The 23,119-nt window shown below is 42.0% G+C and overlaps 1 protein-coding gene across 15 annotated transcripts in view; it reads right to left on the bottom strand.

Moving 5' to 3' along the window:
* Positions 1-23,119, bottom strand: part of PXK (PX domain containing serine/threonine kinase like) — an 84,282-nt gene that overhangs the window by 12,105 nt on the left and 49,058 nt on the right. For 8 of the 15 annotated variants that reach the window (XM_053288245.1, XM_053288248.1, XM_053288247.1 and 5 more), the window contains 5 exons: positions 22,137-22,185; positions 20,624-20,701; positions 16,380-16,466; positions 14,834-14,903; positions 12,743-12,805 (listed from right to left, as the gene is read on the bottom strand). In XM_053288245.1, coding sequence (XP_053144220.1) covers positions 12,743-12,805; positions 14,834-14,903; positions 16,380-16,466; positions 20,624-20,701; positions 22,137-22,185 — 347 coding nt within the window. The remainder of the gene's footprint in view (positions 1-12,742; positions 12,806-14,833; positions 14,904-16,379; positions 16,467-20,623; positions 20,702-22,136; positions 22,186-23,119) is intronic. The other 7 variants (XM_053288246.1, XM_053288250.1, XM_053288249.1 and 4 more) reach the window with 2 other exon arrangements.

The following is a 23,119-nucleotide window of genomic DNA, read 5'->3' as shown; positions in this document are numbered from 1 at the left end:
ACAGGCAGAAACCCCGGGAAACAATTGTTTGCCAGCTACAGAAGTTTCCAGCTCCACATATTATTCTCACAAAACACTTTGGTAAAGCTAAAGCTATTCCATCAGTTCAGAAGAGAGGCTGGCTAGAGATGTTCGAGCAGTTGATATAGGAACTTCTGTCAGTCAATTTATCCTAAAAACTGATCAACCACACAGTGGAAAGTGGGCTCAGATCCAGTCAACTGCTCCCTATCCCAAACAGCTCATTGGTGCTACTAGAAGCATTTGACTACACAGACTTGGCTTGTGGAATGAGCTAGGTAATCATGACCAGAACACTTGCACAAGCACACAACGTATATCACTCACATCCAGCGATACACATGCAGAAGCCTGCTTCTACACACACATGGCCCCCAGCTAAACTTGAATGTACCTATGCTGGAATATCTGGGAACCAGTAAATGTACTGTACTTCTAGTTTTCCCCATCTCTAAGACTCAGGGTAGATTACAGTGCAAACAACACGAAAACACAGACACCGTAGGAGTTCATATTGCTGTTCTTTCAAATAACAACTTTGAGCAACCAAATGTGTGCAGGACAGAAATCCTGCTTCAAACTACACCCAAGCATCATGGCTGCCACGTGTTAAGTCAAGCCAGTTTAAAGCATGTCCTCTCTCTTGTCTCTCTCCTTGGTGCTTTTGTTCAGTCCCTTGTCATTCTCTGTTTGGTTTGTGGAGAAGAGGAAGCTAAAAGCTATTCTTTGCAAGAATTCCAGCAACCAGCAGATATTTTACAGTCCATTTAAACTGGCTAGTGGTCCACCAGTGGACCATGGTCTACATTCTACCCACCCCCAAATAAATAAATAAATAAATAAATAAATAAATAAATAAATAATCATCCCCCAGTGAGGCACTACCTTGGCGTGGTTGTGGGGCTTGCGTGCTCTGAGGAAGGTGAGAGCTATGCCAGAGGTCCAACCATACTGGACAGGTCCCAGAGGAGCCAGACAAAGAGTGCCTCTTCCATCAACAATATGGTGAGACGTAACTTTAATAAATCTATACCGGATCGGTCATCGCCCGGGTCAACAAGGACCGTGCTAGGTGCTAGAGTCCCTGGACATCTGGTGGCAAGTGGGCAACAGAATCTTCAGTTGAGCAACCAGGGCTGGAGACTGCAAGGTTACTGGAAGAAACGTCGCTTAACCAGAAAAAATATACGAAAAATGCCAACAAGGAAATAATGATCTGCTATTACAAGTCTAGTCCAACTAGAAGAGGTTATTGAAAAAGAATGTACCAAATTTGGAAAGAGAAGCATCCAGATACAGAAAGAACAGAACAAAGGCTAGCAGACCAGAGAAGATTCATAATAAGAAATAAAGTATTCACAGGAGATGAGCTGGAAGAACTGCAAAGAGCAATACAGGCCCAAGATATGGAAGAAGAATTACCACCAATTGAAGAAGTTGCTCAGGCGCAGGTGGAGGAGGTGTTGGAAATCGAGGATACCACTGTTGCTGAACTGTTTCAAAATCAAAACCAGGCAACCTCCCCTTTGCCTTCACCTCAAAAACCCAAATGCCGTTTAACAGAAAAGCAACAAGAACTAAAGCAAAAAAAATAACTGAGCACATGAACCAAACAACCACCAGGGTTCAACTTCCAGCTCTAAAAACAGTTGCCAAAAAACAACGTGCTCAGGCATTAAAAGATGTCAGTGCTGCACTTGCAGAAACAACAACCAATAATTTGTAAGAAACAAACCAACAGTGCAGCAACAATAACAGTGCAGCAACAATAACAACACAAGAGCTCGGATATAAGATCAGTGGAATAAAATCTCCAGGCTTAGATCAGATGCTAGTAAATTGAAAGATATAAAAGACAAGAAGATGAAGAATGAAAACACGAAACAGTATCTGAACCAAAAATACCATCTACATTCAAGGAGAATTAGAGAAGTCCTGGAAATAATAAAGCAGCAAATAACAGCAGTGTCAAAGAAGATTAGCAGATATGAAGCCAGAATTACACAACACAGGCAGAATCTCCGATTCCAGTTGAAAAAGTGACGTTTCTACCAAAGCATAGAAGGAGAAACTGCAAGAAACGTAGAAACACCAAATAAAGAAGAAACAGTGCAATTCTGCAGAAAATTATGGGACAATCCAATAGATTATAATAAAAAAGCAGGCTGGATGAAAGAGGTCAAAAAATGTAACCAACAAATGCAAGATCTAATCATAACACCAGAATTAATAAGTGAAAGAGCAAAGAAAATTAAAAACTGGTCTGCGCCAGGCGACGATGAACTGCATGGCTTTTAGCTTAAACACCTAACAAGCCTTCATAAACAACTATCAAAACAGCTCAATCACATTATGAAAGGCGGTGATATTGAACAATGGCTAAAAACTGGGAAAACTCATCTCATAATGAAAGACCCAGCAAAAGGTGCAGTTCCAAGTAATTATAGACCGATAACCTGCCTGCCAACCATGTTCAATTGTAATTGTAATTTTATTTACAGTCATTGACCAAACAGAGAGTAAAAACTAATAGACATTAAAATGTATATGCGTGTGTGTGTGTGTGTGTATACACATACACACACACACACACACACATATATATATATGAGAACCATGTTCAAATTATTAACTGGAATAATAGCAGATGAAGTGATGCAACACTTATTAACTAACAAACAGCTTCCAGTTGAACAGAAAGGAAATTGCCCGAACACCAGAGGCACAAAAGACCAGCTGCTGATTGACAAAATGATTTTAGAAAACTGCAAGAGAAGAAAAACCAATCTAAGTGTTGCATGGATTGACTACAAGAAAGCCTTCTATTCATTGCCTCACACATGGATACTAAAATGTTTAGAAACAACTGGTGTCAGCAAAAACATTCAGATATTTATTTAAAAAACCATGAGCATGTGGAGTACACAGTTAATCAATGGTGAGACACTTGGACAGGTTAGCATTAGAAGAGGCATTTTCCAAGGGAACTCACTATCCCCTCTGTTGTTTGTAATCGCCATGACCCCACTTTCACAAATACTAAACAAAACAGGCCTCGGATACCAAACATCTAAAACATCAAGTAAAATCAACCATCTGCTGCACATGGACGATCTGAAGTTGTATGGTAAGTCCCAGTCAGAAATCGAATCACTGCTAAACACAGTCCGTATATTCAGTAGCGATATAGCAATGGAGTTTGGACTAGACAAGTGTGCTGCATTAATAATGAACAGAGGGAAAATAAGAAAAACAGAAGGAATAGAACTGCCCAGTGGAAGCAAGATCAAGAACCTGGAAGAGAAAGAACCTTACAAATACTTGGGCAGTCTCCAGGCTGATAACATCGCACACACTGAAGTTAAAAGAAAAATTGGAAGTGAATACATCAGGAGAGTTAGAAAAATCCTCAAGTCTAAACTCAATGGCGGGAACACCATACAAGCCATAAACACCTGGGCTATACCTGTTATCAGATACACTGCAGGAATAATAGACTGGACCCAGGCAGAGCTAGAGACGCTAGATCGTAAGACCAGGAAAATCATGACCATCCATCATGCTCTGCACCCCCACAGTGATGTAGATAGGCTATACCTCCCTCGCAGCTCAGGTGGAAGAGGAATGCTGCAAGTCCATCAAACAGTAGAGGAGGAGAAAAGAGGCCTTGGAGAATATATCAAGGACAGTGAAGAAGATGCACTTCAAATGGTCAATAACGAGAAACTATCCAACACCAATGAAAGAAAGCAGGCCTACAAGAAAGAACAAGTCAAGAACCGAGCAGAAAAATGGAGAAATAAGCCCCAGCATGGTCAATATTTGCACAATATAAGTGGAGAATCAGACATCACCAAGACCTGGCAATGGCTTAAGAATGGCAACTTGAAGAAAGAAACAGAGAGCTTAATACTTGCTGCACAAGAACAGGTACTAAGAACAAATGCAATAAGAACAAAAGTAGAAAAGTCAACAACAAACAGCAAGTGCCACCTTTGCAAAGAAGCAGATGAAACCGTGGACCACCTAATCAGCTGTTGTAAAAAGATTGCACAGACTGACTACAAACAAAGGCATGACAAAGTAGCAGGGATGATACACTGGAACATCTGCAAAAAATACAAGCTACCTGTAGCCAAAAATTGGTGGGACCATAAAACTGAAAAAGTTGTCGAAAATGAAGATGCAAAAATATTATGGGACTTCCGACTACAAACAGACAAACATCTGCCACACAATACACCAGATATAACTGTAGTCGAGAAGAAAGAAAAACAAGTTAAAATAATCAACATAGCAATACCAGGGAATAGCAGAATAGAAGAAAAAGAAATGAAAAAATTAACAAAATATAAAGATCTACAAATTGAAATTGAAAGGCTGTGGCAGAAAAAGACCAAAATAATCCCAGTGGTAATTGGCGCCCTGGGTGCAGTTCCAAAAGACCTTGAAGAGCACCTCAACACCATAGGGGCCACAGAAATCACCATCAGCCAATTACAAAAAGCAACATTACTGGGAACAGCCTATATTCTGCGACGATATCTATAACAACAACAAGAACAATATTGATAACAATATTTTGACATCCCAGGTCCTTGGGAAGGACTCGATGTCTGGATAAAACAAACCAGTCAATAACACCTGCCTGAATATGTAAACAAGTAATAATAATTTATACTTAGCCATCAATATAAATTGTAGCTAAGGGAAATAGCAAACATCTAGGCAAGAAGTGTATGCTTGTTTGGGTGTTTAAAATAATGTCTCGGAAAAAACACACAAACATGCAAAACTAAACGTACAGAAAATACTGGCACCACAGAAACCTGCATCTCTCTCTCACACACACACCCCTCTGCCACTATTTAAATACAAGTGTGAAGAATAATCTATCCACCAAGGGGCAAATAAATACTTTGTCATTTCATTTTGGATGTTGATTGTGTGTAGAGTGCCGTGCTTGTATGATTTTCCCTCAGTTCCTCCGAAATATGTCAGCCCACTAGAACTCAACATAAGCCACTTTCAGGCCTGCTATACTTGTACACAGTCCAAGTAATTGTTGCTCTATCAGCTTATCTGTGGCTTTAAATCCCCCTCCCCACATTTACACTCTAATCCACACCAAAGCAGATATTATTCTTACCTCCCAAAAGAAAAAGGGATTATACAACTAAGGTGGATGTTGTGAAAATAGCCTGGTATTTCAAAGCTGCTGTGACTGTTTTTTGAAACTATGGATGGCAGAAATTATTAGTGGCAGAGAAATTTTCCTTTGACGAGCATACGGTATAACCATGTGAGTTATTGAAGTTCTAGTAGATGCCCATTATCCATGTTCTTCTTTCCCCCAAAAGGATTAAAAACAAGTCTAATATGGGTTTACCTATGCTCTGGCTTTGTTATAAGTCTAAATTATAGCTGAACATAAGCACTGAAAATAACCAGCATTGGTAAGGGCAACACTATATAGTTGAGCTTTCATTACTTGCACTATTCTTGAGGAAATACGTTCCTGCTAAGGGATGGACTAGATGTGATGTAAATTACGTCATTTGGCTCTACGTTTTAAACAAGTTCTTCTGGTGAGAACTAATCTGCCTACTTCCCTTTCACTATAATCTTAATTGATAATTACCATCCTCACAAGTTAGTTCACTTCAGCCTAAATGTTCACATGTCTGCCATCTTGAATTGAGGTAGATGACTTCATCACAAACTATGCTGTTCAAGTTTCCCTACAATTGTACCCAGTTTGGTTCATATTGGTCCAGGCATTGTGAAGTTAATGGGGCAGGGGAGTGGAAGAGAAACCACACACACACCCCATGTTGGGTGATCTCATGAGCTTACGTTCCTTAAAGAAAGTAGGCTAAAAATGTAAATAGCAGCTTTGTGGGGAAATGTATTACAATGTTTTTTAAAAACCAAACTCTTCCCCATGTCACAGTCCCTCTCCAGACGCACCCCCCCTCTCTGTCCCCAACAAGCAGCAGCTATTTACATTTAAAAGGAAAAACAAGAATATGCATGTCCAAAAGATACAACTAACTTCACTTGCAGTTTGCCTCCAAAATGCATTGCAATAGAAAACAAATTATCTGGTTGGCTGAAATCCTAAGCTAGCCTCCTCTCACTTGGCCATTCGAGTTGCCATACAGAGGCTGCATTGATCCATTCTTACATTGTCCTTTGACTCTCCCTTATTGCCTTTGCCCATTCTGCTCAACACAAAGCTGTAAACTGATAAACACCCCCTGCAAACAAGCCAGAGGGAGAAAAATCACACTGATGAAGCCTAGAGACAAGTTTTATGGCACAGAATAAGCTACCAAAAGATACCATGGAGGGCTGCATGACCCTCAGGAACATATTCCTGCAAGTGGAAAGGTCTTTTGCAGAGTGGGGAGAGAAGTTGAAGCCATTTCCACTCCACCTTCCAAGCCTGGTAGACTCCACAAGAAGCTTTTGCCACATGGACTTGAAGGCTCCCTGTGAACATGTAGCCCGAGTTCATATACATAAACTTATGAAGCTGGTTTATACTGACTACAATCTGTCTAATCCCAGAAGCACCTATAATGTCTGGAAGGAGATATCTTGATTAACTGGAAATAGTCAAGTAGGATGTTCAGTCATTAAAGAGTGTGAACTACTTTCCCATTAAACATGGTACATTCTGTCCAAGTCTTGAGTTCCAGACAGCAGCCAAGACCAAAATACTCAAGTGCTGTGTTCTACCACGGCCCTCTGTCAAACTAGGAAGGGGACAAAGCAGAAAAGCACTGCCCTGATTTATCTGTTGCTTCACGTTTGCCTCTTGTTATCAAAATGGACTCCTTTGATCTGATAACTACTGCTCATTCCAATCTGCTCTTTGTTCCTGCTTTTAGATCCCCATCCTGTTCCTATAAGTCATACACTGCTTTGGGTACCAATGAATAGAGGCTGCTTACAATTTATCACTTCCCACAAAGGTTTTCTACAAAGTGGAGGCTTCTCACTCTGCCTAGCCAGGTACTATTATTATTATTTACATTTTATATCCCGCTCTTCCTCCAAGGAGCCCAGAGCAGTATACTACATACTTAAGTTTCTCCTCACAACAACCCTGTGAAATAGGTATGGCTGAGAGAGAAGTGACTGGCCCAGAGTCACCCAGCAAGTATCATTGCTGAATGGGGATTTGAACACGAGTCTCCCCGGTCATAGTCCAGCACTCTAACCACTACACCACGCTGGTCTCTACATAGACTATACACTCTCCATAGACTACAGCAGTGTCTATGGATTTTTTTTATTTTTGACAGGTTCTCATCATTTGCCTGAGCTATATACCAAAAGGTACAAACTGCTGGTAAAATTCAGACAAGAGTTGTGCTAGCAGCATCCTTTCAGAATAAAAAAAAAATGTCCTGGAGAACAGTACACTTAAAAGACTCAAGTTAACACCATATCCAGTCCCTCTTTTAACGGGCCTTTTAAACCTTTGGTAGCTTATAGGATTGATGCTTTCTAAAAGGTGACAGTATTCCAGAGGACTAACCTGCTCTACACAAAAAAATAATAATCACAAAGCAGTATTGCAGTCAGCATGCCATAATACTTCCTGTATTAAACACATGCAAATCACTATTTGCATTAAATACGCATATTCCCTTGCAACCTAGAATTTGAAAAATGTAATCGTTAATTGTAACTTTATATAAAAATCAAGTTAAATAGACATCAAACACACTTGCTAAAGACTATCCAGCATATTCAATGGCCTCAGGCAATTCAACAGCCTCAGACACAACATGTCTTTGTCTCAACCTACCCCACATGTTTGCTGTGAAAATTAAATGACACCAGTGTTGTACCACAGACTTTGAAGTGCTGCAAGTGAAATTTAAAGAGCCACAAGAGTGTTCATCAGCAGCTGAATAAGGCAGTCAGGCACTGTCGGGGAAACCTATTTGGGGGAGGAATGAGATGCTCCTTTGGAGGCTGCTTAGTCTCTCTTGTTAGAAGTGAGAATTCTAAAGCATTGCTCTTAGCACTGCAGTAACCTCTTCTGGCCATTTGAGGCATAAGGAATTATGTTAATAAATCCTTGAGCTGATTCGCAGTTGAACTGGTCTGGATAGGCTTGAGGATGGGCCAAAAACCCCTCCCTGGGCCAGCTTGAGCCTGGTTTGGGGGTTCTACAGTGGGTTGGGGGGTGTTTTAATTTAAACAACTAACTGACTCTGGGTGGTGCAGCTGCAGGGGGGTCTCCAGTGGTTCCCTCTTCCTCCCACTGGCCTCCCACAGGCTGCTTCAGCCCCCAAAATGGGCTGAAATGGCCCAGGGGAGGCCAGTGGGAGGGAGGGGTAACCACTGGAGACCCCTCCCATGGTCACACCACCCAGAGACAGTGAGTTGTTCTTTGTTTTTGTTTTTTAACTTTTAAAAACTCTGTAGAATACTCCCCCGCTCCAACTGGCTTGAATTCGAGCTGAGCCAGGGAGGTCTGTTTGGGGGTGGGGGGGTGGGGAAAATTGAACTGGGCAAACCGGTTTTGGGCACACCCCTATAATAGGTCTCTCTTGGTCAGGAGTCAGAACTGTTCAGTTGTTGTTAAAGGCTAGTGCCTGCTTGGGTGTAGTGTCCTCTCTCTCAGTATGTGATGTTTTGGTTTCTTATTAAATCTTTGTTTTTGAACTCAACCTACTGTCTCCTGATAATCTCTTGGGCTGATCTTCTTTACCACCAGAGCATACTCTGCTGTGTGAGAATTTTAATGTTTCTCCTCACACCCCTCATGGGCTCAGAACTCTTAGACTGGTGAAGAAAGTAGTTAGCCTGTATAAGAAAACATGGTTTTATATAAAGTGGAGACAGGGCAAGTAATACAGAGTCAGAGGATAAAGTCACTGTAATGAAGAATCCAAGTGTACATGCTGTGTAAGGGCAAAGGAACCTAAACCACCTTTCCGCAATGCAGAGAAAGAGAGACACAGCAACCTCTTGAGCTGATACACAGAGATAGATCCATTCATCAGGAGGAATCAAGTATTTGTTAACTTTCATAAATGATTATTCAAGATATATGTTTACTTATTCATTAGTGAAGAGAACCAAGTACTTGTAAAATTGAAGGAGCATGTTGCAAGAGTTTGCAAGGAAGCCTCCAATTCTGAGATCAGAAAATGGAGGTGAATATACAGGAAATTAGACAACCGAATATCTGAAAAAGAAGGGCATTGAACATCATAAGACAATGCCATATATGCCAGAACAAATAGAGTTGCAGGAAGGAAGGAAGGAAGGAAGGAAGGAAGGAAGGAAGGAAGGAAGGAAGGAAGGGACAGATCAGTCTTTCTTGATCTTGCCACAGAAAATGTAAAAATAAGTAATATGGTATATTTTGGTATATGATATATTTTGATGAAAAAGAAAAGCCAACTTCTTATGAATGAAAATGAAAAGATTAAGGCTCAGTCACAGATAAGGTGCTCAGCAAGAACCAACAAAGGCGTTCCAGCAAAAAGACTCTCAGATATGACTAGAGAAGAAAATGTGCAACAGCCTAGTACATGGGAGCATATTGATAAAATGCCAGATGACCAAGCTTGCTATTGGAGTAAAGCTGCAGAAGAAGAGATCCAATCTCTACACAAAAATAATACTTGGAGACTTATGGAGCGGTTTATGGGAAGAAAGACTGTAGGGTGCAAATGGGTTTTTCAAAGTGAAGCATGATGCAGAAGGAGACGTCCAAAGCTATAAAGGAAGGCTAGTAGCTAAAGGATATTCTCAAGAAATATGGTGAGGATTATGATGAAACCTTTGCCCCAATAGTAGAACACATTTCTATAAGAATGCTCCTTTGTATTGCAGCAGCAAGGAAAATGTTCATAGACCATTTAGATGACAAAATTACATTTTTACAAGGTGATATTACAAAGGACATTTACATGGAGCAATCACCAGGGTTTGAGGAACCTGGTAAGGAGGGACTTGTGTGTAAGCTCCAAAAGAGTATTTATGGTCTAAAGCAAGCAGCAAGAGCCTGAAATGCAAAGCTAAATCAGTTGCTAGTTAAACAAGGGTTTATGCAAGGAAAAGCTGACTCTTGACTTTACTCAAGGTTTAAAAACAATAGATGGACTTATATACGAATATATGTTAATGATATGATTGTTATCAAAACAGAGGAGATAGTGATGAAATTGTAGAGAATTTCTATGAAGAAATAGAAGAAAAGTAACTGGGGGAAATTTCCTGTTATCTTGGAATACAAATAGAAAAAGAACAAGATGGGACTTAGAATGTCTGGGTTTTGCAGATGCCAAGGAAGTCAGCACTCCAATGGAAGCCAACTTCTTCAAGTAAGATGCAAACACTGTTCTTCCAGACAATGGGAAAAATATAGGCGAGCAACTGGGAAACTTCTGTATTTCACCACAGTAACAAGGCCAGACATTGCTGGAGCCGTGGGAATTTTAAGCAGGAATGTACACCCACCAAAAATGATTGCATTGCAGTTAAAAGACTGGGTAGGTACCTTAAAAGGTACAGCTCATCTAAAATTTAAATTGCCAGCAAGTATTATTCCTAGACTAGTGTGTTATGTGGATGCAGTCTGGGCAGAAGACAGAGCGGAAATCCATAAGTGAATACCTGTTCTTTTATGGAGGTGGAGAGATTAGCTGGTGCAGCTGAAAGCAAGACATTGTTGCTCTTTGCTCTACAGAAGCAGGATGTGTGTCAGCCATACAGGCTTGCCAGGAGATGGCATGGATACACAAACTGTTGCAAGACTTTGGAGTTGATGAACCAAAACCACCTGAATTGTTTGAGGACAAAGCTGTATTTTGCTTTCACAAATGGAGAAGACAAAATCCATAGCAAAGCATATTGACCGAAAATATCATTATGTATGGGATTTACAAGAAAAAGGTCTTGTGGAGTTGAAATACTGCCCAATGGAGGAGATGTTAGCTGATATACTCATAAAGCCATTGCCAAGAGATCATTTTCTAGCATTGCGAGAGATTATGCGAGTTTATAATAGGTGCTCAAGCAAGGAGAAGGAGAAGTGAGAATTCTAAAGCATTGCTCTTAGCACCGCAGTAACCTCTTCTGGCCACTTGAGGCATGAGGAGTTACATTAATAGGACTCTCTCTTGGTCAGTTAGTTAAGAGTCAGAACTGTTCCATTTGTTGTTGAAGGCTAGTGCCTGTTTGGGTATGTGGTATTTTAGTTTCTTAATAAATCTTTATTTGTTTTTGAACTCAACCTACTGAATCCAGATAATCTCTTGGGCTAAACTTCATCATCACCAAAGCATACTCTATTGTATGAGGATTTCAATGTTTCTTCTCACACCCCTCAACATCTCCCACCCAACCCACCCCCAGATTTTCAAATTTTGTCTAGTTGAATGTCTGAAAGCTGATTTTATGATTGGAGCATGCCTCTTCCTTGAAAAACAAACGAATCTGACATTTTCACATAAATGAGTGCTGCCTCTTTATCAGTCAGTCCTCATATGCTAGGTGCAGTAAAGCCACCTTCAATCCACAGCCAACACTGTACTAAGGACAGAGGGAGTTAGTTCATACAGACTCTGATCAATGGATCATCTAGCTCAGTATGATTGACTTTGGACTGGAGGAGGCTCTTTAATCCAGCTTTCTAAGATTTCATGTAAAATATATTTCCTAGCACTTCTACAAGAGAGCCTTTAAATGGGATGCATTTTCCCCAAGACTAAAATTCATCTGATCCCTGCAAGATGAAAGAGTCCCAGGGGGAGTCTCTGCAGGTTTATCCATAAACCTGCACATCCTGTGCAGCTTTCCTCACAGAGTCAGTGCAGACCGCCTTGCCAGATTTCTCTGGAAAAGCTAGATGTGCACATTTCCTACTGTTTTGCAATAGAAGAGCCAGTCCCATATAGATAGGTCTTTGGAGATGCTATGGGACTGAAGTTGAGAACACAGACTAAATACTTCGCACTTATGTAAATCGCACTTCAGAGCATTCCAAGTGCCTCACACACATTATCTTTGTAATCTTTAGAAGAATCCTGTAGGGCAAGTCAGTATATCATCACCAGTACAGCAGTGGCTTGCTTAAAGATTATCTAGTGAATTCATGACAGAGGAGAGATTAGAAGCAGGGACTTTCTAGGATGTTACTCTTTGATGGAATTGTTTACAATCTTCCTTCGCACTGGAAATCAATTGTGTCAGTTCCCTGAACTAGCTCTTTTCCACAGCGAACCTTCACTGACATGTCAAACAGCCATGTGTATTGTTGATACAGATGTGGGGTGTTAATCTGGGTGCACACAAAGAAACCGTAGAGTGACAACAGCATGGAGTACAAATGGAGTCCACACACATCTAAGTACTGCAAACATTGTTTGCAACCCAGCACAAGGCTCACAGGTTATTATGAAGTCGAACAGGATTAAGGTAGTGCAAGCTGTGAAGCAAGAGCTCATGAAGTATCACCGTGAAAGCTGGTAAACAAAGCAGCTGGAACAATTTCCAGCATTACTAAGAAACAGCCCAGAACCTGAACCTTTTATCTGGTTACACAGCAGAAGCAACAAAAGACATCAGAAGAGATTTTAAGGCCAGCAATTTCCTCTCCCACACAAAGAGCAAGGTTGAGCCATCTTTTGCTTAGCAACAAAACCAAGACAGAGATGGACAGAGAGCATGGGGACTCTTAACTCACCTGCTGTAGAGGGTGGAACAGGGGAGGAAGGTGATGTCAGAGGTGAACTCGCCCCAGAGCCTGCTGAATAAGGAATATTCACAGTTGCTGAAAAAGTGCAATCTCAAAATCAATTTCCTTGTTTTAGAATGAGACTCTCACTGGAATAGATGGTCAATTTGCCAAAACTACAACAGGAGGGAGGATGTATCTAAGCTGAGAAACCTGGCATAGCATAATGGGGGAAAGTGAAAACAGAGCCCACCACAGGCTGCTACTGGGTCAAGCAGTGCAGCAATTTAGAGTAAGGCAGCATTGTCCCTGTACAGATTCCCCAATGCTGTCTGTGCTCACAGAGCATGCATAATAAATGCAGACTCCTGGTAATCAGCTAGTGCTGATGTGCCCAAAAAGGAGACTAAAGTTTCAGCAAGAAACATTCCTGGTCATAGCTAAAATACAAGATATTTATTACAGGTGGGTTTCACCAAGTCAGGGGATGCTATCAGTCAAACAGGGTCACAAAGCACACTACATGCCATTGGTATGCATCAACATTTTTTTAAAAAACCTTTGGAAAGAAAGAATTACGGACTATTCCTATCCACCCCCAGCACAGCACCTCCAGTTACCGATGCTGGTGTCTATCTTATGTTTCTTTTTAGATTGTGAGCCCTTTGGGGACAGGGTTCCATCTTATTTGTTATTTCTCTATGTAAACCACCCTGAGCCATTTTTGGAAGGGCAATATAGAAATTGAAGAAGAAGAAATCTTCTTCTTCTTCTTCCAAAAAGTCCCTGAGGGCCAAAACTAGACAATCTCAAGAATGTAAGTGTGTGTATTTAAACTGAAAAGCAGTAGTGGGATGATACACATTTGATCTTAGCAGGGGCTGGGGGAAGAGATTGTTGAACCCGTGGCCTGCAGGCTTTTAAATATATATATCAAGATTGCCCCCCACTTAAGTGGCTTTTCTCTCCACAGGGGAAAAGATACAGGGTCAATTTTGATTGGAAGAGAGAGTCCAAGAATAAAGGGATAAGCACCTCCTATCCATATTTCATTCAAATTCTAGACAATTTGAATGAAAGGGCAAGAACCCCACACACACCCTTCTGTGCCTCAAGGTATCCAAGGATAAGACTCCACTTCCTTTTTTGCCCAGGCTAAGATATCCAATGCAGCACAACAGAAAGGTTTATCTCTACTGCTGACTGATGTCACCAGTGGAGGAAGGGACATGAGAGCAGGTGCTCAGCGTCGCCTATAGAGCTGCTGGTCTCCACCAGGAAGGTAAAAGGCTGGCAGTGCCTTGATGTTCCACCACACTTGAGAGCTAACACAGGGCCTCAGGGGCATTAGTGGGGGAAGAAGCTGGTAGCAATGGGATAGTAGCAGACTGCCTCTGCCATGCTGGAGGGTCTGCTGGGGCAGTTAGTGACAACTGATGACACCTTGGAGAGAATCGTGGGGGAAGTGGCTTTAACACCCTCCTTGTCTGCTTTAGAGCTTATTTGCTTTGAACTAGCCTTCTTGAGTCAATTTGAAGGCATAGCAGATGAAATGAATCCTTTTGCTAGCTTTTGCAAACAGAACAAAATTGGACTGGCAAGCTCCCTCCTCACCCTACCTAGCTGTGAGAGAGACCAGGGGGCAGGGGAAAGGCTTTATTTTCAGATTAGTTTCTGCTTGAAGACGCAGGAAACACACACACACCCCAGCAGGTGGTGGAGAGGGCTCCAACATGTGAGTGCCTGTCTCAAGAACAGAAAGGGCTGGAAACTGGGGGACAGGAGGCGGGGAGAATCTCCTTCATAGGAACTCTTTGCCTTATTATAATGTCCTGCCTCTGAAGCAAGTGAGCAGCAGATAACCCAAGCTGGACACCTTCCTTCACTGAAAGAAGAAATACTGAAAACACCACAATCACTATTCCAGAAATAGGCTGTCAGCTGACAACACTGTCATAGATAATTTTTAGTTTCAAGTTATAGAAGTACTCAGATTTCTACATTTCATATACAATTCACAGGGAGTGAGACTCACGGACAAAAAGCTTGCTCAAACACCATATGTCAATACAAGACTCCCATCTTGGCATCATTAGTTACCTGAATTGTTTGAGTTGCTGTATTTCATAGTCTGTTCTTCCCCACTCTCAAAGGCAGAGCGTTTGGATTTCTTGAGACATTAAACAGACACAAAAAGAAGGGATTGAACAGCTTCCAGATGGTTAGTTACCTGTGAATTTACTTACTGCCCCTCCCACTGCCCATTTCAAATCATTCTGACATTTTACATGTGTTAACCTAGTTTTTCCACAAAGTCTTTGGCCCAACCTCCCAATCCCTATACTATACTGTAACCAATTTGTGTAAATAATCACATATTCTTCTGCAACCTCTCACTGCTTCCATTTCCCTCGTGCCTTGTGAGAGCCCTTTGGGCCAGGAACCTGTCTTCTCATGCTTGCGAGAAGACAACATAATCATAATACTTTAAATTAGCATGTGGAGACTAGTAGAGAGAGACCAGCAGAGGTGCAAATCTTGACGGAAGATGTCAGAAGCATTTCAGTAGTGCTCTCAATCTTCTACACTAGCACCAGTGTTCCCCCTAAGGCATGTGTGCGCACTCACATGTTTTTTAAATGTCTGCTCAGTTAATTTTAGATCCTGCTCAGGTTGATGATCAGGAAAGGTCCCACTCTAAATGCATGTGCGCACACACTGCCTTGATACTGCCATCCAGAATTTTAAAAGCACACAGATGAAAAAAATTAGAGAGAACACTGCTTAGCACCCTTCTGAATAATAAAAATACCTCCTTCAGTACTTAATCACAGATGGAGTTGCTCAGCGTAACAGAGGAATTTCAAAAAACAGTGTTGAGACCTAATATCTCCATCTTCCCCTATCAAACATTAACCAGGATTATTGTTCTCACTAACTGTCTATGTTGATGAAAGATGAAAACATTCCTTTGCTTGTGCATAATCTTTCCCTGACCTGTTTGCATTTTTTTCAGCTCTCATGGGAAACTGTACTTCAAGAAGCAGGAATTATCTGTCTTAGAACAGAAGGTCATGCCATAATTGTTCCTAATAATATGCAAAATACACCAACATTGCTGGTCTTTTATGCAGTGCAGATACTCAGCAGACACAATGCAGGCTGAAGACAGCCAGGTTAATGGACTCCGGACTTAAGATGCACATCAAGGCCTCCAAAAAAACTCTTAAGCAGCAGCTGGAACAAATATAAGTAACCATAGCCAACCTCCACACATCTGAGATTAGGAGACAAGGCTCCAAACAATCTCTTTTCTTTTCACAAATTAAGCACTGCAGATATTATTGTAAGATAGCAAATATATTGTCAGGCTTGGATCAAGAGCAGCCGAGTTCAAGTCCTGCTCAGCCTTGGGCCAGTCTCACAGGGTTGTTGGAATGATACCACCCTAAGCTTGAACAAATGGTGAATTTTATAAGCCTGCTCGACTTTCAACACAGACGTCTGCTCTCTGCTTTTCTAAAGAAATTCAGAGAGAATATTCAAAAGGGGCAGTGCTTTTTCAAAAACAATTGAAAGGCACTCTAAACAGATGGGGGGGGGAACAGTGGTATGTTTATCCATCTTGTATCCCAATCCTACTTACTTTTCGTGCCAAAATCTTTCTCTTTTTTTTCTCTTCTTCTGAACCATGGTGAGACTGAGCTCTTGTCAGTCTTCTGTGCTGGTGAATCTTTGGATGGAAGAAGAAAAGAATGAGATTTAGGACAAAGCAAGTCACAGGCATTCGCAGCTAGGAAGCCTTTTTCAATATCCAATTTAAATCTATTTTGATGCTCGTCTTCATGAAGTGGTCTCACTAAGCAGATACAGGTGAAACTCGGAAAATTAGAATATCGTGCAAAAGTTCATTAATTTCAGTAATGCAAATTAAAAGGTGAAACTGATATATGAGATAGACGCATTACATGCAAAGTGAGATAAGTCAAGCCTTAATTTATTATAACTGCGATGATCATGGCGTACAGCTCATGAGAACCCCAAATCCACAATCCCAAAAAATTAGAATATTACATGGAACCAATAAAACGATTGAAGAATAGAACAATATCGGACCTCTGAAAAGTATAAGCATGCATATGTATTCAGTACTTGGTTTGGGCCCCTTTTGCAGCAATTACTGCCTCAATGCGGCTTGGCATGGATGCTATCAGCCTGTGGCACTGCTGAGGTGTTATGGAAGACCAGGATGCTTCAATAGTGGCCTTCAGCTCTTCTGCATTGTTTGGTCTCATGTCTCTCATCCTTCTCTTGGCAATGCCCCATAGATTCTCTATGGGGTTCAGGTCAGGCGAGTTTGCTGGCCAATCAAGCACAGTAATCCCATGGTCATTGAACCAGGTTTTGGTACTTTTGGCAGTGTGGACAGGTGCCAAGTCCTGCTGGAAAATGAAATCAGCATCCCCATACAGCTCGTCTGTGGAAGGAAGCATGAAGTGCTCCAAAATCTCCTGATAGACGGCTGCGTTGACCCTGGACTTAATGAAGCACAGTGGACCAACACCAGCAGATGACATGGCTCCCCAAATCAACACAGACTGTGGAAACTTCACACTGGACTTCAAGCATCTTGCATTGTGTGCCTCTCCATTCTTCCTCCAGACTCTGGGTCCTTGGTTTCCAAATGAGATGCAAAAGTTGCTCTCATCAGAAAAGAGGACTTTGGACCACTGAGCAACAGACCAGTTCTTTTTTTCTTGAGCCCAGGTAAGATGCTTCTGACGTTGTTTGTTGTTCAGGAGCGGCTTGACAAGAGGAATACGACATTTGAAGCCCATGTCCAGGATCTGTCTGTGTGTGGTGGCTCTTGATGCACTAACTCCAGCCTCAGTCCACTCCTTGTGAAAGTCCCCAACACTTTTGAATGGCCTTTTCCTGACAATCCTCTCCAGGCTGCGGTCATCCCTGCTGCTTGTGCACCTTTTTCTTCCACACTTTTCCCTTCCACATAACTTTCTATTAATGTGCTTTGATACAGCACTTTGGGAACATCCAACTTCTTTTGCAATTACCTTTTGAGGCTTTCCCTCCTTATGGAGGGTGTCAATGATGGTTTTCTGCACAACTGTCAAGTCAGCAGTCTTTCCCATGATTGTGATTCCTAATGAACCAGACTGAGAGACCATTTAAAGGCTCAGGAACCCTTTGCAGGTGTTATGGATTGATTAGCTGATTGGAGTGGGACACCTGGAGCCTAGACTGTTGAACCTTTTCACAATATTCTAATTTTCTGGGATTGTGGATTTGGGGTTCTCATGAGCTGTACGCCATGATCATCACAATTATAACAAATTAAGGCTTGACTTATCTCGCTTTACATGTAATGCGTCTATCTCATATATCAGTTTCACCTTTTAATTTGCATTACTGAAATTAATGAACTTTTGCACGATATTCTAATTTTTCGAGTTTCACCTGTATTCATTTACTTTGGTGGCTTCTTAGATGCCAAGGAACCTTTATTACATATCCCCACCTAATTTCATTGTTTCACTAAGCTCAAGGCCCTCCAGTTGTAAGGCAAGCTCTCTTCTTTATTTAGAAAATGTATTAGCCACCTTTCAGCCCAAGCTTCTTAGGAGAGTGTATATTAAAAAACAACACCAAAATGAATTCAACACTCCCAGACTGCAAACCTAGACCCTTAAAGGGAGTGTAAACCCATCCAAAACAGGTTGAACACCACTTCCTCAGTCAGACAAACCACCTACCAACAAAAGCTAAGTTTTATCAGGGCAGAGCTTCAGTTTAATGATTTTTATGTAATCTATTACCAGTGCTTTTTAACATCTATATGAAACCACTGAGAGAGATCATCAGAAGAGTTGGTGCAGGGTGTTATCTGTATGCTGATGACACCCACATCTATTTTTCCATGTCAGCATCATCAGGAGAAGGCATAACCTCCCTAAATGCCTGTCTGGAGGTGGTGATGGACTGCATGAAGGATAACAAACAGACTGAATCCAAATAAGATGGAGGTACTTATTGTGCAGGATCAGAACTCGGGAGACAATTTTGATCTGCTGGTTCTGGATGAGGTCACACTTCCCCAGAAGGAACAGATATGCAGTTAGGGAGTGCTTCTGGATACAAACCTCTCCCTGGTGTCCCAGGTTGAGACGATCACCAGAGGTGCTTTCTATCAGCTTTGGCTGATACGCCAGCTGCATCTGTTTCTTGAGATAAATGACCTCAGAACAGTGGTAGATATGCTGGTAACCTCCAGACCTGACTACTGAAACAAGTTCTATGTAGTGCTGCCTTTGTATAGAGTCTGGAAACTGCAGTTGGTACAGAATGTGGCAGCCAGGTTGATCTATGGGTAATCTCAGAGAGACCATATTACTTCTATACTAAAAGAACTACACCGGCTACCAATAAGTTTCCAGAGAAAATTCAAGGTGCTAGTTATAACCTATGAAGCTCCAAACAGCTTAGGCCCTAGGTATTTAAGAGAACATCTTCTTCACCATAAGCCCCATTACCCATTGAGATCATCCGGAGAGGTTCATCTGCAGTTGCTACCAGCTTGTCTGGTGGCTACACAGGGACGGGCCTTCTCTATTACTGCCCCAAGATGTTAGAATGTGCTCCCTGCTCAAATAAGAGCCTCCCCATCTCTGACAACTTTTTAAAAGTCTCTAAAGACGCATTTTTTTCACCCAGGCTTTTTAACTTGACTGTGGTTTTTAATTGTTTTAAGGTTTTCATTTTTGTTTAATTTGCTTTATGTTGTTGTAAACCCGAGACGGAAGCTTGGGGTGGTCTACATATTTGATAGATAGATAAAATTCCAGGCACCAGTTCAGCATTTCTACCACTTCACCCAAGTCTGATGAAAAGGAGAAATAAGCTTGGGTGTCATCATACTCTCCACATTATCTCTCCCAGTGGTTTTGTGTAGATGTTCATGAGAGACAATACAGAATGCTATGGGACCCCATAGTACAAATGCCCCAGGGTCAAGCAGAAGTCCCCCAGGACTGCCTTCTGGAATCAGCTATCCAAGTAGGAGTGGAACCACTGACACACAGTGCCCCCAATCTACAGCCAGAGCCTATTTGTAAACCACCTTTCAGGCAAAGGCTTCTCAAAAGTGCAATTTTAAAAGTTAGAAGAGAAATGAAATTAAGTTTTGGTGTGTCCCCCACCTGCCAACAATTGAAAGCAAACAAGCAAACAAGTGCACAATTAAAGAAAAACAAAATAATCCCATTTCTGGCTGCAATTCTTAAAATTGCAGCAAGTCCGATATAAATAACCCCCAAGAAAAATGCCACCGGAAGAGCCTGGCAGCGAGAACATTAGCAAGGGGTGGGGCTTCTCCTCTGTTGGGCCGCAGATCTAAGGGCAACCCCTGGCTGCCATCTCTTCTTTTCCACATCTCCAAGCAGCAGAAAAGGCTGTGGGGACAAGATGGTATTAATCTTCACCCCAACTCAGGTATTTTAGCTGTGGCTACTGTGGGAGGCCGGATGTACTGTAAATATCTAGACGGATAGCATGGTCCATAGTACTGGACAACACTGAGAGGTCCACAGGAATTAGAAGCGTCACATTCGCCCTGCTCTTTTGCTGGCACGAGTCATCCATAAAGGCAACCAAGGCAGTTTTCATACCAAAAGCAGGTCTGAAAACAGATGGAAATGGCTCTAGATAATCAGTTTCATCCCAAGAGTGATGGGAATTGTCTGGTCCCTTAAAACACAGGCAATGGTTTTCATATATTATTTTCTGTGCTTAGTGTTTATACATAGTTATTATGAATCCAACACCATCAGTTTGACTGGGAGTCCATCAGTACAAACAGAAAGGTTCAAAAGTTACCTGTTTCTGTTCTTCTAGTAGCCTCTTCTCTATGCATTCTTTGGCAGTCTTCAGTGCCTCTTTTAACTTAGTAGGAATCTGAAAAATGAAGGAAATGTTTCATAGCATGGTCACAGAATCTACTGATTATACCTGATAGCCATGCAAACTTCCTCTCAAAACTGGACAGGGTTTGGTGGCCAACAGGAAGTTCACCCCTCAAAGCTCAAACAGTTCACCCCTCAAAGCTCAAACAGTTCACCCCAATTAGAGCAGGGAGCATGCTTACAGTAATTTGGCTGTCTAAGCAGGAGCAAGGCATCACCTCCATTCACAAAAAAAAAGTCTGAAGCAGGAAAAGGCAACTTGACTGGTGGCAAACTGAAGTTCTGATAAAATCTATGGAGGCTCAGGGAAAGCATTCCAAGAGCTGGTGGGTTGATTTTGAAGGAGGACACGGGTTAGCAGAGTAAGAACAAGTTGTTGCAGAAATAAGAAGTCTAGAAGGAGCAGGAGGAGGAGGAGGAGGAGGAGGAGGAGGAGGAGGAGGAGGAGGAGGAAAGACTGTGCCAATCAACACTGAAGATTGCACAGACCATGGAGAGCTAGAAGAAGAATTGTAGGTAAAGTAGCTGAGAGCCTCAAATGTCAGGAGGAAAGGCCAATTAGGGGGCTGCAGTAGTTTTGGGGAGAGAACTGAAACATGCTGCTAACATACTGCAGTTTCCTCTTCAGGTTATATGCATCTTTTGTTTATTACAAAACAAAAGTCATTATTCCTGACAGCTCTAAGCAGTTCACAACAAAACATTTTTTCAAAGTTAAACAATGTAAAACAATTTAGAACTGCTAAAAGCCAGGCTTAAAAACTGTGTTTCTACAGCTCTCTTAAAAGCTTCTACAGATGTAGGGCCTTGAAGAGGAGAGCTGGTCTTATGGTACCAAGCATGACTTGTCCCGTAGCTAAGTAGGGTCTGCCCTGGTAGCATCTGAATGGGAGACTTGATGTGTGAGCACTCGAAGATATTCCCCTTAGGGGATGGAGGCATGGAGCCACTCTGGGAAGAATATCTAGACTCCAAGTTCCCTCCTGGCATCTCCAAGATAGGGCTGAGAGAGATTCCTGCCTGTAACCTTGGAGAAGCTGCTGCCAGTCTGTGTAGATACTACTGAGCTAGATAGACCAATGGCCTGACCCAGTATATGGCAGCTTTGTATGTTCCTATGTATTTCCACAGGGAGCATGTTCCACAGCTCAGGAATGACTACTGAGAAGGCCTGATCCTGAGTTGCTGCCAGATGATTTGGTGGAAGCTGAAGATGGAACCTCTCCTGGTGATTTTAATGAGTAGTGAGGAACAGAAGGCAGCACTCTCTTCGGTAACCCTGTCCCTTTCACCATTAGAAGAGTGAAGCTAACAGTAGAGCTGTATTTGTGGAGCTCTACTGTTGTAGAAAAAGTAGAATGACAGAAAAACTGCCTGATATGCTAGAACTGGGGTAAGGCATTGCCATCAATACCATCCAACTGTACCTTAAACTGTGTTTTTTCTGAATTTGTTAGAAAGACGTCACTGAATAACCTGAAAGGGGAGAAAAGCAAAGGCATTTTCAAAAGCTAGGTAGCAAGCACTGTCATACTGAGCCCTTTTTAATACAGACCAGTATTTGCATGTAGGCTTTCAGGTAGGGGTGTGCAAGCTGGCTCGGAATCAAGCCAGCTCGAGGTCAAGCCAGCTCGAGGTCAAAGGCTCAGCTCTTCATAGGGAATCCCTACCAAGAAGTTATGTCACAACAGTGAATCTACAATACATAAAGATTCCTAAAAAATAACCTGAGCACCCTATTGCCTTGCAGGTTGGGTAGTAGTTGGCACCCATGGGGCCTGACTATCCAACCTGCTTTGGGAGTACCTAGGTGTTACCCACAGGGAATAATAGAGCTGCTTCAAACCCCCATTATTCCCTATGGCGGGGAGGGGGGGATCTGGAAAAACTCAAAAATTCTTTTAAAATTACCTGAGTGTCCTATTGCCTTGCGGGGTGGGTGGTAGTTGGCACCCATGGGGCTCTACCACCCAACCTATTTAGCACCTAGGAGAACCAACCCACAGGGAATAATGGGGCAGTTTGAATCCCCATTTTCCCCTGTAGCTGAACCTTTAGAACCAGCTCGAGCATGGTTCAAGCCAAACCATGGGTTGGCTCGACCGGTACGCGACTCGACCCAGAGCACCCAGTTTGAGCCCAGCTCTAACTCAAACCGAACTGAGAAAACCGGTTTATGCACATCTCTGCTTACAAGATACTTTTCATCTTAAATATTTTGTACAGGCTTCTGGAGATTGCAGGTACACATGGCAAGCCATTTGCACAAAGCTGCTCCCTGCACACCTGCAGAAATGTCAGTTTCAGGTATGCAATGGTTGAAATTGCATGCCTCCATGAAGGGAGGTCTTTTGCACCAACAGCTTGCTATGTGAAGCTACATCCAGGAGACTGAGATTCAACCAGCTAC

Source organism: Hemicordylus capensis, chromosome 2 (assembly GCF_027244095.1).
Source record: "Hemicordylus capensis ecotype Gifberg chromosome 2, rHemCap1.1.pri, whole genome shotgun sequence".
Classification (NCBI taxonomy): Eukaryota; Metazoa; Chordata; class Lepidosauria; order Squamata; family Cordylidae; genus Hemicordylus; species Hemicordylus capensis.
Note: the sequence above shows the minus strand (reverse complement) of the source record. Positions and strands in the feature narration are given on the sequence as shown.